Source organism: Pollicipes pollicipes, unplaced genomic scaffold, assembly GCF_011947565.3.
Source record: "Pollicipes pollicipes isolate AB1234 unplaced genomic scaffold, Ppol_2.1 Scaffold_1600;HRSCAF=1878_pilon_pilon_pilon, whole genome shotgun sequence".
NCBI classification, from domain to species: Eukaryota; Metazoa; Arthropoda; class Thecostraca; order Pollicipedomorpha; family Pollicipedidae; genus Pollicipes; species Pollicipes pollicipes.
The window spans coordinates 7672430-7687824 of record NW_023595962.1 but is presented as its reverse complement, the minus strand read 5'-3'; the positions used below and the strand labels follow the sequence as shown (position 1 = coordinate 7687824).

Sequence of the window (15395 nt, the reverse complement as noted above, 5' to 3'; positions counted from 1 at the left end):
ATGCCGCAGGTAACAAACTATCACTACGGCTTCCGTATGTGAAGAAGGTGCTAGCATAGCAAATGCCACAGGCGAACGTGATTGATGACAGGGCACGGTGTCCCTATGAACTGAAGCAAATAAGCCAATTTTGATAATATTGCTATGAGGTGCTGGTAAAGCATAGAACCGGTACTTTAGCAGTCCGTTTGTAGCCGAAGAGGCAGGAAATATAGCGAAGCATAGGCAACTTGGATTCGCGACAAAAAAAGAGCATCCTAGGCCTGCAAGGCACTGAGACATAGAGGGCTGTGCAACGGCGCGACCGAACATCATGTCATTACTCCCAGCTCACATGTGTGTCAAATGCTCCTATTATGTCATAAAAAGTCGGAGGCTTGCGCGTACCTTAATCAGCTGTCTCTCAACCTTCAAATATTATTGATATACTATATGTATAATATATACATATATATATATATATATATATATATATATATACATATATATATATAATATACTATACAAATAATGATATATAATAAAATAAATATGAACAAATATTTGAGCAGCCAGGTTTTCAGCTTTGAGCCTCGCAAGCTTGGAGCAACGCAAACTTTAAGTTACGATGTGTTTTCGTTTGTTTTTGTTGTTTATCGAGCTAGTGGGGCTCAACCCCCATAACTTTCGAAGCTGTCTAGGCCACACAGTTTATTTGCTTTGCTCGCCGCGGAAAAACTTGAGACATTGCAAAAGTTGTGCATTGTTGTATCACTGCTTTTCGGTGGACATGGAAAACGCATCGATAAACTGTCACCGATGTCACCGATGATAGGCGTGTGGCCCCCTCATCCCTCACGATAGAGCACCTACTGACATTTCCAGGCTGTAAGCCCACTGGTAAGCTCGTGAACGTCACCGGGGGGCGACGGTGCTAGTGTTAGTGCACCCCACCAGACTTTTGAATATATCTCTTGAGCAGAGCTGTGTCTGGCACGAGGAGGAGGACCTACACGCCTCATTAGGCTTGCATCATGTTATACACAACATGTTACACACAACATGCTGCAGCGGAATTGGACAACAGCTTTGTCGGTGATATTGACCAGCGTGTCGTGGACGCATCTTTATTGGTTCGCTTAAATGGCTAATCCCCTGAACCCATACAGCTGATCGCCGACAAGATTACGCGGCTTGCAACACTTTACAAAGCCCCGCTTGGCACGCGAAGCGAGCCCTGATCTCCTCCACACCCCCATCCCCAGCCTGACCCTGCGTGACCCGACCCCGCCCTCAGGCGTCGGACTCGCACGCGCCGCGTGTATTGATTGCCGTGTCGGTCGGCCGCCAGGGGCGCTAGTGTCGCGCGGCGTCGGCGGCGCCGGCCGCGAGTGCTGTACGGGCCGCTGCGATGTGAACATGGGGCCTGTGGGCGCCAGGGGTCATGGGCGGCTGCATGGGACGGGCGGCCGCCTGCTTCGGCGCTGACAGGTCAGAACAGGGCGGGGCGGGACAGGGCAGGGCAGGGCTGGGTGGGGCAGTGCGGAGCGTGGGACGAGAGGGCAGGCTTAAGATGGTGTAAGGTGGCACGGGACAGGTAGGTCTGGGGAGGACAGGACAAGGTGGGCTGGAGCAGGGCTGGGTGGAGTAAATATCAGAAGTGATCAGGATAAGGTAGGGCATGCAAGTCGCTGAAAGAGGGACGTTGTTTCATGAATGTGCTGTTCCTTGGAGGACTGTGTCGAATGGTTGCCTTCGTGGTGTATCTGCCGTACTTTTCAACAACAACAAAATCTGATCGTGTTCTGTTTATGCTGACTTGTTTGTGACATCACGCATGCTGGGACGTGTCGTCTTGAAGCTTACATATTGGCCCGGTACACCCCCATACCTCGGGTTAACTAAATCAAGGGCCACAAGTGGTATATCAGCGCAAGAGTAATAAGTCGCGCGTAAGACGATCTGCTCTGGCCGATCTGGCCGCTGATCCTCAATTTGTGCGTAATGGCTATCGCCCATGCGTATGAGTGGTGTTCTAGTCAGTAGTGTGAAAGAAAAGCGGAGACTGGCCAGTGGCTAGCTCGATTTGATATATTTGTTCAACTCATCCACAGCCAAGGTCTTCCTTCTTTCCGACCACTTCTTACTTTCTGCTAATTAACCTGTAAATCAGGAAATGCCCCCTTTCCCTGCGCTCCAAATGTTCAGCACCACTGCACTAATAATTGATGAAAGCCATCGAAGCTCGGGTGTGGGAGTCTAGCGTCAGCACCGACAGAGGCGCCAGCCCAGCACCCATCCCCAACACCAGCCGGGGTCGTAACCGGCTCTGATCTTGACCCGACTCACCTCGTGACCGGACCTAGCGTCAACACCGTAAAGACGCCGCCCGGCGCGCGACCTGGGACTCAATAGAACGTGTGGCGACAACGCCCTCCCCTCCCCCTCCCCCTACTCAGCCCAATCTATAACCCGCGCCGACGAGTCACATGAAAGGAAAACCGCCAGCACCGCCCCGGTGACCCCGGTCGGGTGATCGGTCACGTGCCGCCGCGTCCAGCCGCGCGTCTCTGATGTATGCCGCCCGGGTGACCCGGCGGCGCCTCTGATCTGCTCGGGCCGCGCGCTGCCCTTTGTGCGGCTCGCCTGTTGCTCAAGCCCGGCGCGGAGTCAGCTGATGCACCGCCAGCTGGCGTGCCGGAATAAATCCGCCGCTGCCGAGGCGTCTTCAGAATGTTTAGGCGGGTCGAGGACTGACCACGTGCACCGAGGCACGTGGCGTGAGGTGGCGTAGTGCTCCGTTTCCAATCTGAGCGTGCCAGCAAGACGCCCCCGTGCACGGAACGGGGAGTGGAGGGTAGCCGTGGAGGTGGCGCATTCGAGTTTTGACAACGACCACCCAGCACTGCTTTATAGTTGCAAGCCATGTGGCTTTGTCTGATCTCAGAATCAACAATCAGATGCATGCCATGAATGTATGCCGGGAATTATGCACCGATAGTGAAGCAGTTAGGCTAAGCTTTTGGAAAACCGGAGGTAAGGGGTTCGATTCCCCGCTGTGTCCATTCTTGCTGCTAAGGTGAGAGGTAGACCATACCATATAGTCTCAGCGACTGAGCGCTACGTAAAGCCTCAATGGTGCGATAGATATTAGTACTTCCATGTTTGTGTTTCATTGCTTCCACAAAAATATTGTACTGCACGACACAACAGCAAGTCTAAGCTGCTGAACACTAGCATCAGCCGAATAACACTCCGGATCCACCGTGCAGGCCATAATGGCAATTTTCTATTCATATGACATTTCTGTCCGAGGCACAATATCACAAGAAGCAAAGCAGAACAGCAGGACAAAAAAAGCCACGCTGAATTATTTTCTGCAGCTGCAGAGATCATACAGCGATTTGCAAACTAAATAAAGAGGATGTGTGTAACAAGGGGTTACTAGGTTACTACATTCCCACAGTCTGCACAAAATACTTCAGGAGCCACGGACGGAAAGCACGATCGCTTTTTAGTCTCTCCCATCACAAAAGCAGCGTGCAACTCACATAAGTCGCCGAGCCTAAATGTCCTTTCATCCTGGCATTTCCACACGACACTACCACCTTGGTGTGTTTGTGTGAAGCTGCGAGGTATGTTTCATCAGACGAGAGCTGGGAATTCTATGGAGCACTTAGCATCGCATTTTGCACGGCGAGGTATTTTTGCCCGAGTGTAATCGACGCGGCGTTCGCCGGCCGCTTGAAACGCTCCCGATCCGTGGAACCCTGGCAGTAGTTTCTCGAGCAATTATATCCGCTTTCAACGTGTGTCACAAGCAGAACTTTGCTGCAATCAGTGAACTCTCAAACTCTTAGGTTGGTTGCGCACAAGGCCATCTAGCCTGAAAACGGTATCTGGTCGCAATGCGTGACACAGACACTAACTAAAAGGCTCCCTAAAACTCGTCTGCTTCCCGGCGAAATGTGAATTCTGAGCTGAGGGTTTGCGAGAGAAGCGTCGGATTTCATCTGCCAGTCCGCGTCTGCCATTTCATTCGCGCTGGTTTGAATATGGCAGTATCTTTACAAGTGCCGTATTCAAAGATGCCTGAATAATTTTAAAAACTGCTCGATTTAGATAGCTGCGAGACGCGATAGTACTTCTTTCATAACTCCGTGAGCAGTGGCCCAGACAAACACGCAGGGCTTTCAGCAACAGCTTCTTCAAGAAGGCAGATGCGCCGCGCGACTTTTGTTGAAACCAGTTTTGCAACAATTTCTGCGCCAGCAAAAGGCACGGGCAGCATGTAAAGCCTAGCCAGATTCTGATTTAGCATCCTCAATGGCTGCAGATGCTCCTGCTAAAGCACTCAAATTACTTGGTTCACATAAGGCGAACAGCAGACTCCCTCATTTCTACTTCAACACAGCTTATGCTGCCAGCGTCGGAGGTTTTAGTGCTTTGTTGTCGGGTTTGAGTGTCTGGGTTGTCGGGGCAGGATGCAATGCCTTAAGGCGGTGTGGGTGCTGCACGAAGTCGGCGCCGTCAACGCCCACTTCGGCGTTGGCTGCGGGGCCCGCTCGCTAGTTAGCGTGAGCCGCAGAACGGGCGACGCGCGAGACCCCACGTCCCCTGGCTGGTCGTACCGGAGCGTGTACGTGGCAGCGGTACATGGAGGGAGAAGAGCAGACTACCGTCGTGGCGTGCTGCGCGGTACAGTATATCTCCGCAGTGAAAAGGCCGAGCTAGAGGCGCTCGGGAGAGTTCCGGTCATGCGGCACAGTATACCAGCGCAGAGGACGCGCTGTGAGATTTGCACGCTAGTGTTCATCATGAGTGTAACCTCCGGGAGAGAGGGGGGGGGGGGGGGGGTTGAATGTCTGGCTAACGCCCTTCAATGCACGTTTTTACGTTCTTCCTCAACGTTCCTCAACTTCCTCAACGTTTTGCGTTCTTCCTCAAAATATAATTTACAGGTTGCACAGGCATAGGTCAAGTTTGCTTCTCACATTCCAGTCTGACTCCTTTATCCTGATTTGTTTCCCAAGCATCAAAGCCGTAGCTACACCCATGATGTTGATCATAAGCGTGGGAACAGGAACATCAATTGGCCTTGGGGCTCCCACTTTCCTGATACATCAAGTATTTACCCTGTGTGAGCACAGGAAAAGAATTGCTTTAAACATGGTTTAGACGATCAACTATTTTGGTGGTTTGTGCATCCATCATGCCTACCCATTTCGTCTCATGGCTGGGTCCTGTTGCGAGGGATGACCATACAATAAATCTCCACCTATAAGACAGTAGTAGCCGACTTATATATCGCAGAAAAAGCCAGGAGAATGGAGATATGTATGCGTTGATGTTCGGCAACATGTCTTTGTCGAAACGAATAGCAGAAGAACTTTCGCTACTCGTTTCTATAAAGGCATGCTGCCAAAATATCAACGCATCTAAATCTTCATCCCCCTGGTATTCTTCCGAGGAACAAGGCTATTTCTACTGTCTTATTATCTATGTGCATAATTTTTCTCGCAAATGCACTTACCAACTCACGTAATCTCCGCCTGCGCCAGCGCATGCCTGATGCGTATGCCGCGCACATCCCATAATCCGCGAGCTTTCTGTCCAGTACAGCTCACCGAATGAGCTGGCTCTGATGCCTCGCGGGATCGCCTAACTAGATTTACCTGGTCTGGGGCGGCTAATGCGACGCCTGAGCGGCCGCAAGCTGGGCCCGGTCACCGTCCCGGCATGGAGATGTGTGGGTCATGGAGATGTGTGGGTCATGGAGATGTGTGGGCCATGGAGGTGTGTGGGCCATGGAGGGGCCTGAGTCATGGAGATGTGTGGGTCATGGAGATGTGTGGGTCATGGAGGGGCCTGAGTCATGGAGATTCATGGGTCATGGAGATGTGTGGTCCATGGGAATGTGTGGGTCATGGGGATGTGTGGGCCATGGAGGTGCATGGGCCATGGAGATGCATGGGCCATGGAGATGTGTGAGCCATGGAGGTGCGTGGGCCATGGAGATGTTTGCGCCATGAGTATACGTGGGTCATGGAGGTGCTTGGATCATGGAGATGCGTGGGCCATGGAGGTGCGTGGGTCATGGAGGTGCTTGGATCATGGAGATGCGTGGGCCATGGAGGTGCGTGGGCCATGGAGGTGCGTGGGTGCATGTGGGCCATGCATGGGCCAGGGAGATGCGTGGGTCATGGAGATGCTTGGGTCATGGAGATGCGTAGGCCATGGAGGTGCGTTGGCCATAGAGATGTGTGGGCCATGTGGGCCATGTGGGCCATGGTCGATTGGGAGAGGCTGTCTGGGAGGAGAAGAGGGCTTTCTGCAGGTCTGGAGAGAGTGACTCCCACCCCGCTGGTGGATCTGGACCCAAAATTGTGGAGAGTGCTCTCGGACGGCCGATCCGCGCAAATGACGTCACTCCGATCATCTACTGACCGCCCTGACCTACTCCCGCTCCAGCTGTTCAATTCGGTTTCGATATGGTTTACCATAATATGCTGCTATTGAAAGCAGGCTATAGTAATGTTAGTTATGCCTGAAGTGGTCGTCATGATAGCCATTTTGATCAGAATCAGTATGATCATCGTTATGCACACGTAACCACCATCAACACTTGAAAGAGTAGAATATCCCAGGGTTGGCTGAGCAATTGTAGTGTTTGTGAGCCGCTGTAGAGTTTGTGAGCAGGTGCAGTGTTTGTGAGCAGGTGTAGTGTTTGTGAACAGGTATAGTGTTTGTGAGCAGATGCAGTGTTTGTGAGCAGGTGTAATGTTGGTGAGCAGGTGTGGTGTTTGTGAGCAGGTGTAGTGTTTGTGATTAGTCTGGTCTGGTCCATGCCAGCCGCTGTGGCGTGTGGCCTCCCAGAGTCCTGTGTCTGGGCTGGTATGTGCGCTTGGGATGGAGTGGGGGAGGGGGCGCACCTGCTCCCCCACTGCCTCAATGACCATGTCAATGCGTATTTGACAGCCAGCCGACGGACAGGCAGCCGCTGTTCGACGAGGAGCAGCTGGTGAGTAGCAGGAAAATAGCGAGGAGAAACGGATGAAATCCAGAGAGAGAGAGAGAGAGAGAGAGAGAGAGAGAGAGAGAGAGAGAGAGAGAGAGAGAGAGAGAGAGAGAGAGAGAGAGAGAGGAGAGAGAGAGAGAGAGAGAGAGAGCGAGAGAGAGGAGAGAAGAGAGAGAGAGAGAGAGAGAGAGAGAGGAGAGAGAGAAGAGAGAGAGAGAGAGGAGAGAAGAGAGAGAGAGAGAGAGAGAGAGAGAGAGAAGAGAGCGAGAGAGAGAGAGAAGAGGAGAAGAGAGAAGAGAGAGAGAATCCACAGAGAGAGAGAGAGAGAAAGAGAGAGAGAGAGAGAGAGGAGAGAGAGCAGAGAGAGAGAGAGAGAGAGAGAGAGAGGAGAGAGAGAAGAGAGAGAAGAGAGAGGAGTAGAGAGAGAGAGAGAGAGAGAGAGAGAGAGAGAGAGAGAGAGAGAGAGAGAGAGAGAGAGAGAGAGGAGAGAGAGAGAAGAGAGAAGAGAGAGAGAGAGAAGAGCGAGAGAGAGAGCGAGAGAGAGAGAGAGAGAGAGAGAGAGAGAGAGAGAGAAGAGAGAGAGAGAGAGAGCGAGAAGAGAGAGAGAGAGAGAGAGAGAGAAGAGAGAGAGAGAGAGAGAGAGAGAGAGAGAGAGAGAGAGAGAGAGAGAGAGAGAGAGAGAGAGAAGAGAGAGAGAGAGAGAGAGAGAGAAGAGAGAGAGAGAGAGAGAGAGAGAGAGAGAGAGAGAGAGGAGAGAGAGAGAGAGAGAGAGAGAGAGAGAGAGAGAGAGAGAGAGAGAGAGAGAGAGAGAGAGAGAGAGAGAGAGAGAGAATTGAGCCTGTGAGTGATAAAAAGATCAAAAGAAAGAGCGAGACAAAGAGTGGCGGTGAGTTAGGTAGAAACAGCTGGGGAAAGATAGAGGGAGCCACCAAAGTTAAAAGGTGAGAAGGAGAGGAAAATTGAGCAAGCAATGAGACGGGATAACCGAGCACAGATCGGACAAGGACACACGCCGCGCTGTATCGTGAACATCTGTCAAAGACTAACACCTGAGCCGACACGTGGAGGAACATGTCAACCACTCCATTTTCCTGGCGAATGCATTAAGGCATAACGCAAGGCACTCGACCCCAGCTCCACTTTCTCTGGCGTCTCTGGCAGCCGGGCTGGTAATCTTCCGGCAGCGCGCCGCCGCCTCCAGCACTTCTCTGCCGATTTGCACCTGAGAGTGGCGTAAAGCCAGCCGTCAGCGGTCGAACACTCCGGTGCGGAACACTAGGGGGGGGGGGGGGGCGGAAAACGGCCGGCGCGGTGCGACGCGCGGAGGCGGCCGGGGAGGCGGCCGGCGAGGCGGCCGGGGAAGCGGCCGGGACGCGGCCGGCGAGGCGGCCGGGGAAGCGGCCGGGGGCCGGCAAGGGCGCGGCCGGGGAAGCGACCGGGGAAGAGGCCGGGGAAGAGGCCGGGAGCCGCCAGGGGCGCGGCCGGACGCTGAAGCGCACATGGTAGCTCATTCCCAGCGAAATCCGAGCGCTGATTTGTGAAACAGGAGAGATAAAAAGATGACATTGTTAGGTATGGTGACAGATGGTGCTGTGTGATATGGTAGATTGGTGTGCGAGAGTGGTGGAATGGCTGCACCTTGGACGGAGGTGAGGTGATTTGACCTTTGCCCGCCGTGTTGGGAGAGTGTTTCTTGTTATCCCTTGCTCCGTCGTGCCATGGGTGAGCCTGTACTGTCTAGCCTGTAATGTCTAGCCCGTACTGTCTAGACTGGACTGTCTGGCCTGTACTGTCTAGCCTATACTGTCTAGCCTGTACTGTCTAGCCTGTACTGTCTAGCCTGTACTGTCCAGCCTGTACTGACTAGCCTGTACTGTCTAGTCTGTACTGTCTAGTCTGTACTGTCTAGCCTGTCCTATCTAGCCTGTACTGTTCAGTCTGTACTGTCTAGCCTGTACTGTCTAGTCTGTACTGTCTAGCCTGTACTGTCTGGCCTGTACTGTCTAGCCTGTACTGTCTAGCCTGTACTGTCTAGCTAGTACTGTCTAGCCTGTACTGTCTAGTCTGTACTGTCTAACATGTGCTGTCAGCGACGCTGCAGAGACGCAGCTGGTCGTCAGTAGACATGTGTCAGGTGTGTCAGGTGTGTCAGGTGTGTCACGACGTGTCAGGTTTGTGGTGTGAGGCCTTTTCATGATCTTCAATGGCCTCAGTTCAGCGTAAATGCCTTGAGGTTTACGGTAGACCACAGAAACCGTGCCGACATGTATCGGAAATCACTCGGAAGAAAAATGTCTAACAGTGGTGTGTTTATTTATGTGGCAGCGAGTAAGACCCAGAGGACCAAAGAGGTAAGAATGGGCTGTCGTGTAACCAGTCAGTGGTAAAACGCGACTCTTGTATCAGAAGTGGGCGTCACAAACGTATAGATGCGTTGTTTGGGACATCCTTGCGAAAACGGTCTTCTGGTTTTCAAAACCCAACGGTTGGCTTATTAGTGCTGCCGGATAAAGCGACGGTGTTTATGTGCTTTAGGGCAGGAATGCTGCAGAACAGCTATTCAGAATATTGAGATAAGTAAGCCACATATCTGCTTCCCCGACATTCGATGATGTTTTTTTTTTAACTTCGTTAAAGTCCAGCTTAGGTGTGAATGTGTTTCCCATTAGCATGTGTCTGCATTGACTTAGTTGTAACGATGACACTTGATTGTATCTCACTCTTTTGCATCTCAGTCGTTTGCATATGCCTACCTGTTCGCATCTTACTTCTTTGCACATGACTAGGTGACAACCTGACCTGACTGTGAGCGGCGAGAGTCTTCGTTGACCCGCATCTGCACGTGTTCGTTCCAGCGTGTCGTCCTACCTCAGCAGAAGGCGCAGAAAGGTGAGACCACGGCTTTGGCCTTGATCTCCTCATAACCCGGTCATAAAGCCAGAGTGTATTGCCTTTCCGTGGAATACGGACGGCTGCTGTCTTCAGGAGCTTCCGGGAAGTTTCCAGGCACCTTTGCCATTAATGAAACAGGAAACCAAATGGGATTCGTAAGTTGTATGCATTCGCATCGCGCGTTTGGGTGTCGGAGAAGATTTGGATTTCATATCATTTTCAGAAAAGTAATCACGGTTTGAATTGCATTAATTTTTAACGAGATGATCCGCACAATTGCACGCTCTTTCGTTACACCTTTTGGCTTGGATTGTGTTGGTGCTGACTTGAACATAAAACGCAGCAATCCATGGTTGTTGGTTCTATGAAGCAAGCAGCATCCTTCTTGAAGCATGACCTACGTCTTAGAACGTAAAGCGAAATGAAGTTTCTCAGTTGTTGAACAGCTCTGCCTATCCCAACGTTGCGCCAAATACAGCTGAACTATTACGAATCCTAAGTTCTTCTGTGAGATAACGACCTTCAATATGTCAAGAGGTGCTGGTTTAACGAAGTTGTGGAGATAAATACCGATTATAATAGCACCAGGAGATTCAGAACTTTCTTTTTTAGCTGAGCACGTCTAAATGCATGCTACAGCGCGCTTACCTGTTTGCACACATGCCAGCAACTTAAATCCCTCGTCGTCCTATTCTCCCACGTCCTGCATCACTGCCTAAAAGCTCTCCGTGAAGCCTGATGCCGCCATCACTTCATGGCAGAACGCAAACCATTTCCACCGCGGACGAATTCCCCCCTGGGCCGAAACGTTACGACATTTTGCAAATTCCACCCGACTCCCGCCGGACCGGGCAGTCATTGCGAGTCGCATTATTCAGGCCAGGTACAGCGTCCGGCAGCGTGGCGTACGGTGCCTGACATCGCGCTCCCCGGCGTGCGTCGGCGGCGGCGGACTTTCCTTCCTCCACGCTGGCGCTGGACGCGACCACCCCGGGCAGCGTTAGATTGGATCGACGGCAGCAAGTCGTAGCGCCCCGTCGTATGTCGTAGCAAGTCGTAGCGCTCCGTCGTACGTCGGACCTGCCCTGAGAGCGTTGTCGCCGCTCGCGACGGATGAGCAGCAGACGAGCGGGCACCGCGACCCTATCAGGCGCGCTGCGGCCGGAGCCGAGCTGGGTGCGAAGTGATGGCTCAGGAACGCGGCGTTTTCGCGAGCGGCTGAAGTGAGAGATGGACAGAACTCTGGAGACATACGTGACCAAAAACCAGGCGCAGCTTTTTGTTATATTCTGGCCCTGTAGCAAGATCTTTTTTTTAAAAATGCTGTTTCATTTTGGCAGACGCTCTCCGGTTTCAGAAGGTTTTCACGTTTGATCAAAGATTGTTTTTAAGCCTAGTTTTTCTCTGCGTGCTTAACCAAAGGATCTTTATCGGTCCAGTGCGAGGTACCAACATCATACCGATATTCATTGGTCATTGTTTTTATTACTTGATTGCGTCGTTAAATCCAAGGTGCGGTGACAGCTCTATCGTGCCCACCACACAGGCGATGGCAAACATAGCTGTATTCCAATAAAGAAATTAACTCAAGCACAAAAATGGACGAAAAACGGTTAACCAACCACAGGCATACACGCGTTATAAGACATATGCTTCTCAGCGCAAGGGCATCTTTGGCAAACTGCGCCTTCAGATTAAGACTCAACCCCAACAGTTTGTAAGCGTTTGCTTTCTCCAACCCTGCCTTCACGAGCAAAGGTTTCTTGCAAAGACCACCAAAGCTAGCCTGTGTGCTCTATCTCACAGAGACCGCTGAAGCTGGAGAGCGTACTCTATGTCTGGTACTCTATGTAGAGTCTGGTACCCTGTGTAGAGCCTGGTACTCTGTATAGAGTCTGGTGCTCTTTGTAAATTCTGGTGATCTATATCGAGTCTGGTACTCTGTATTGAGTCTGGTAGTCTACATAGTCTGCTCATGCTCACCGGCGACGCCGGCAGCGTCGCTGCCCTGCCAGACCGGTGCCTCCCGCACCGCCGGCTGCAGATGACGAACGTCCCGGCCGTTTTTGCCATGGGAGCCCAATAACGGTGCTTGGTGAGGGCCATTCAGAGAATGGGCCGCTGTTAAATCTGGGACTCTGGGCAGGGGCGAGCCCAGGGTAATCAAGTGCGGGAGGTGGCACGTAGGCGTGAACCACCCCGGAAGAGAAACAGCCTTCAGGCCCGACCCCTGAGTCTATTCGACCTTTCATCGGTTCAAATCGTGGGCGTACACTCCCAGGAAGTTACACTGCATCCGCCCCACCCTGGGTACTTCCATGTCGGGAACAAGTCACCGCTGCGGCGGCCGGCCGTTCCCCGAGCATTAGCCATTATCCGGCCCCGACGACGGAGCGGCTGATGGCGTCTTTGGACGGACGTAAGAGAGCTATGACCCAGCTGACCGTCTCGAGGTCGCCTCGAAGCCCGAGGCAATGTTGTCGTCATGACCCCGTGTGTGTCGCATGCTCAAAGCCATACGAAGGCTGTGGGTTAAGGTCACATGACTCTCATCTGTACAGCTTATCAACGTCACCAGGCGATCATTCCTCTTTACGTAACGTTACAGTAAGTAAGGCCACCAGTCAAAAATTTAGCGTGTCGTAGCCAACGAGATTGCAGAAACTGAACTTCTTAATTGAAAGGTAGGAGCAACACCGCGGACATCTAAAAGAACGACGCTTCTGAGTTGATTCTCTCATCCGACAACCTTATCCTGTCCTTGATCTTTCGCAACAGTGTCACTGCCGTCACAAGCAATGTCAGGAACCCTTCACCTCGGAGGCAGCGCAGATTCAACTCATCCTCTATCGTGTCTGTGCACCATTTGAGCTTGACCTTTGACGTTAAATTGCTTGTTTTTTTACCCCTGATGCAAACAGCTGCTTGCTTAAGATCTCTCGCACAGAACTGTTTGTGCATATTCTGCCCATTTTTTACCTCTGGTGCATAATTTTTTGTTCTTGACCTCTTGACCTGTGAGAAAGCACCGCTTGGTGCTGAACTCGGATGCAGTTTCAATGGGCTTCGCCCGGTGTCTACCATCACAATCCGTCCGTGACCTTTGTCGGCAGCGTTGTCTGACCTTAGCCTCTGCTGGCACAATAGTCTGACCCTCAACCCTCCCGGTAGTATCTATTGACACTGAACAGTGAGACAGCACCGTTTGACCTTGACCTCACCCGCAGAATCGACGCCGAGCCGAACAGTGGGAGTTGGCCGAGACAAGTCGGCCCATTCCCGAAGACGATGACGTCACGCAGCCACCGGAGATGACGTCACACATCATGGATCCGGCGCGGCTGGCACAGGATGTCGGGTATTTCCGGGTGGAGCGCAGGCAGAAGCGCAGTCAGGGTCTCGGAAGTAGGGGGGTCGGGACTTGTATTTCTGTTCTTAGGGGGAGCCAGAAGCAGAAGGAAAAGATAGAAGGCTGCACTGGAGCGCGTAGGCGTGGGTTAGAAGGCGAACAAAATTCGTGGCTCGTGCCAACTCATGCCCAGTTGTTCAGTCTTACACCTATCTACAGACATTCGTGGTAACGAATAGCTAAGACCACCCTGTCAAAGGTTTATCGCTCCATTTAAAATGTAATGAAAGTGCACATATAGTTCATAGCACGAGCACGGCCAGTCTTGGTAACGTGTGGACAGCACAAATAGAGGAAATAAAAACAATAGAACGCAATTTTATTTATATCAGAATCGTCTGTCTTGAAGTGTACTTGATATACAGAGTGGTCGTATTCCCCATGGGAGACGCCGCCCCGTTCCCTGATTTTCTGACATTGTGTGCATAGATAAGCAAGAAAAAAAGGGCATGGAAACAGTCGAACAGAAAAATTCCAAAGACAAAAGTCGCGAGACAAAAAGTCGACAGAGATAAAGGTCGATAACGATATCAGTTGAATACAAAAAGAATGCAAAGGGATAAAACTCCACAGCGATTTTAAAAATGCCAACCAGCTCACCAATGGGAGCCAAAACACCAGTGGGAACCAGGAACCGGGGCCTGCCGTTGTAAAAGAGCTTATTGGATCCAGCGAACCAAGGTCTGGCGTCTGTGAAAAGCCAATGGGTAGCAGTATGTCAGTTCTGTTATTTGTGAATGAATCAGTGGGAGCCAGAAGCTCCAATTGCTATTTGTAGAAGAACCGGTTAGGACCAGAAACCAGGAAGCTGTGTTGCTAAACAGCCAACATGACCCAGGACTCAGAGAGTTGGGTCTTTAAAGTAACTTGCCGGAAATAAAGACCCGATATATCGATTTCAGAAGGGGGAAGTTGGAACCAGGGGCAAACATTGCGAGCCAGGCACTCCAGGTCTGTCCAGCACCAGGACTAAGGGAAAGCCGTCATTTCCAGCGGGCGTTACCGTTCTGCGCCGCCTCCTGCCGTGGGCGCCTGTATTGCTCGCAACTGTCCAAGAAAAAAACTAAAGGGGGACTTTTCATGGGCACAGGTAGCGGCTAGCAGAATACTCCCAGCAGATCGACCGCCGTTCCCGGTTCCTGATCGACTTTATCCCATTCGCATTTTGGTTCGTCGCCTTTTTTTTGCTATACTTTTTACATTAGGCTTTTTCTCAGTCCGCGCTGAATTCAGCATATTTGAGCCGCGTGTTTGTGGTTCCATTTAACGACCCCATGAACATTAAGTGTCTAAATATTTTTTGACTTCCTCGGATTCATTTTCCGTGATTAGCGTTCTAGTTACCAAACTTGTTCACCCAGAGAGACCCATTGTTCAATGTCCATTGTGATTTTGTTTCACCAGTGCGAACTGCATCTCTCCTGCAGTATTACGAAACGCAATAGTTCATACAAAGCTCTCGGGCCACCACACTGAGGCAAGCCATTTTGCTCGATAGTAAATAGAATGCCTTAGCTCTAATGTCACTGACCCGTTTGCTGTTGGAAATCTGTAGTTTGGTAGATGAGTGTAAATAGAAAAAGAGGTGGGAGCATGCATTTTTGACGTTCGCCGTCATCAGGCGGGTGGAGAGGGAAAGACAAAGGAGGAAAAAGTAGGCAACACATCCACCCTAACCCTTCCTTTACCCCTGCCGGTGCTGAACTGGATACTTAAGAAGACCTCTCGGCAAGGGCTGGGGTAAGGTTTGCGTGTCGCTGTTTTTTCTCCTTTTTATATTTCATCCTATAGCCATCTGATGACAGCGGAAACCAAAATTCGTTGTCCCAAGCTCTTTTTGCGATCTTCTCTCATCTACCAAACTGTAATCTTTCAACAGTAAACAGGTCAGCATTAGTAGGGCATAACGCATCTTCCCTCTTGACTTTTTGCATGTGCACGTATGGTTTGACGATTTGTTGAAGAATATATCAATCATAGTTATGTCTTATATGTTACCAAAAGTATAATTCCTCTAGAAATACCCCCAAATGCAGCGCTCACCCGGTATGCCCCTTACCACGAAAGGTTTGTAAGACTGTAAAAATCGCTAGCTTC

General features: G+C 51.3%; 1 protein-coding gene across 1 annotated transcript in view; it reads left to right on the top strand.

Annotated features, from left to right (window-relative positions):
- Window positions 1-1382: 1382 nt before the first annotated feature.
- LOC119092041 (uncharacterized) overlaps window positions 1383-15395 on the top strand; it is a 32366-nt gene continuing 18353 nt past the window's right edge. Inside the window, exons 1-5 of the mRNA XM_037215001.1 lie at window positions 1383-1470; window positions 6958-7000; window positions 9323-9348; window positions 9853-9886; window positions 13117-13247. Coding sequence (XP_037070896.1) covers window positions 1424-1470; window positions 6958-7000; window positions 9323-9348; window positions 9853-9886; window positions 13117-13247 — 281 coding nt within the window. The 5' untranslated portion in view covers window positions 1383-1423. The remainder of the gene's footprint in view (window positions 1471-6957; window positions 7001-9322; window positions 9349-9852; window positions 9887-13116; window positions 13248-15395) is intronic.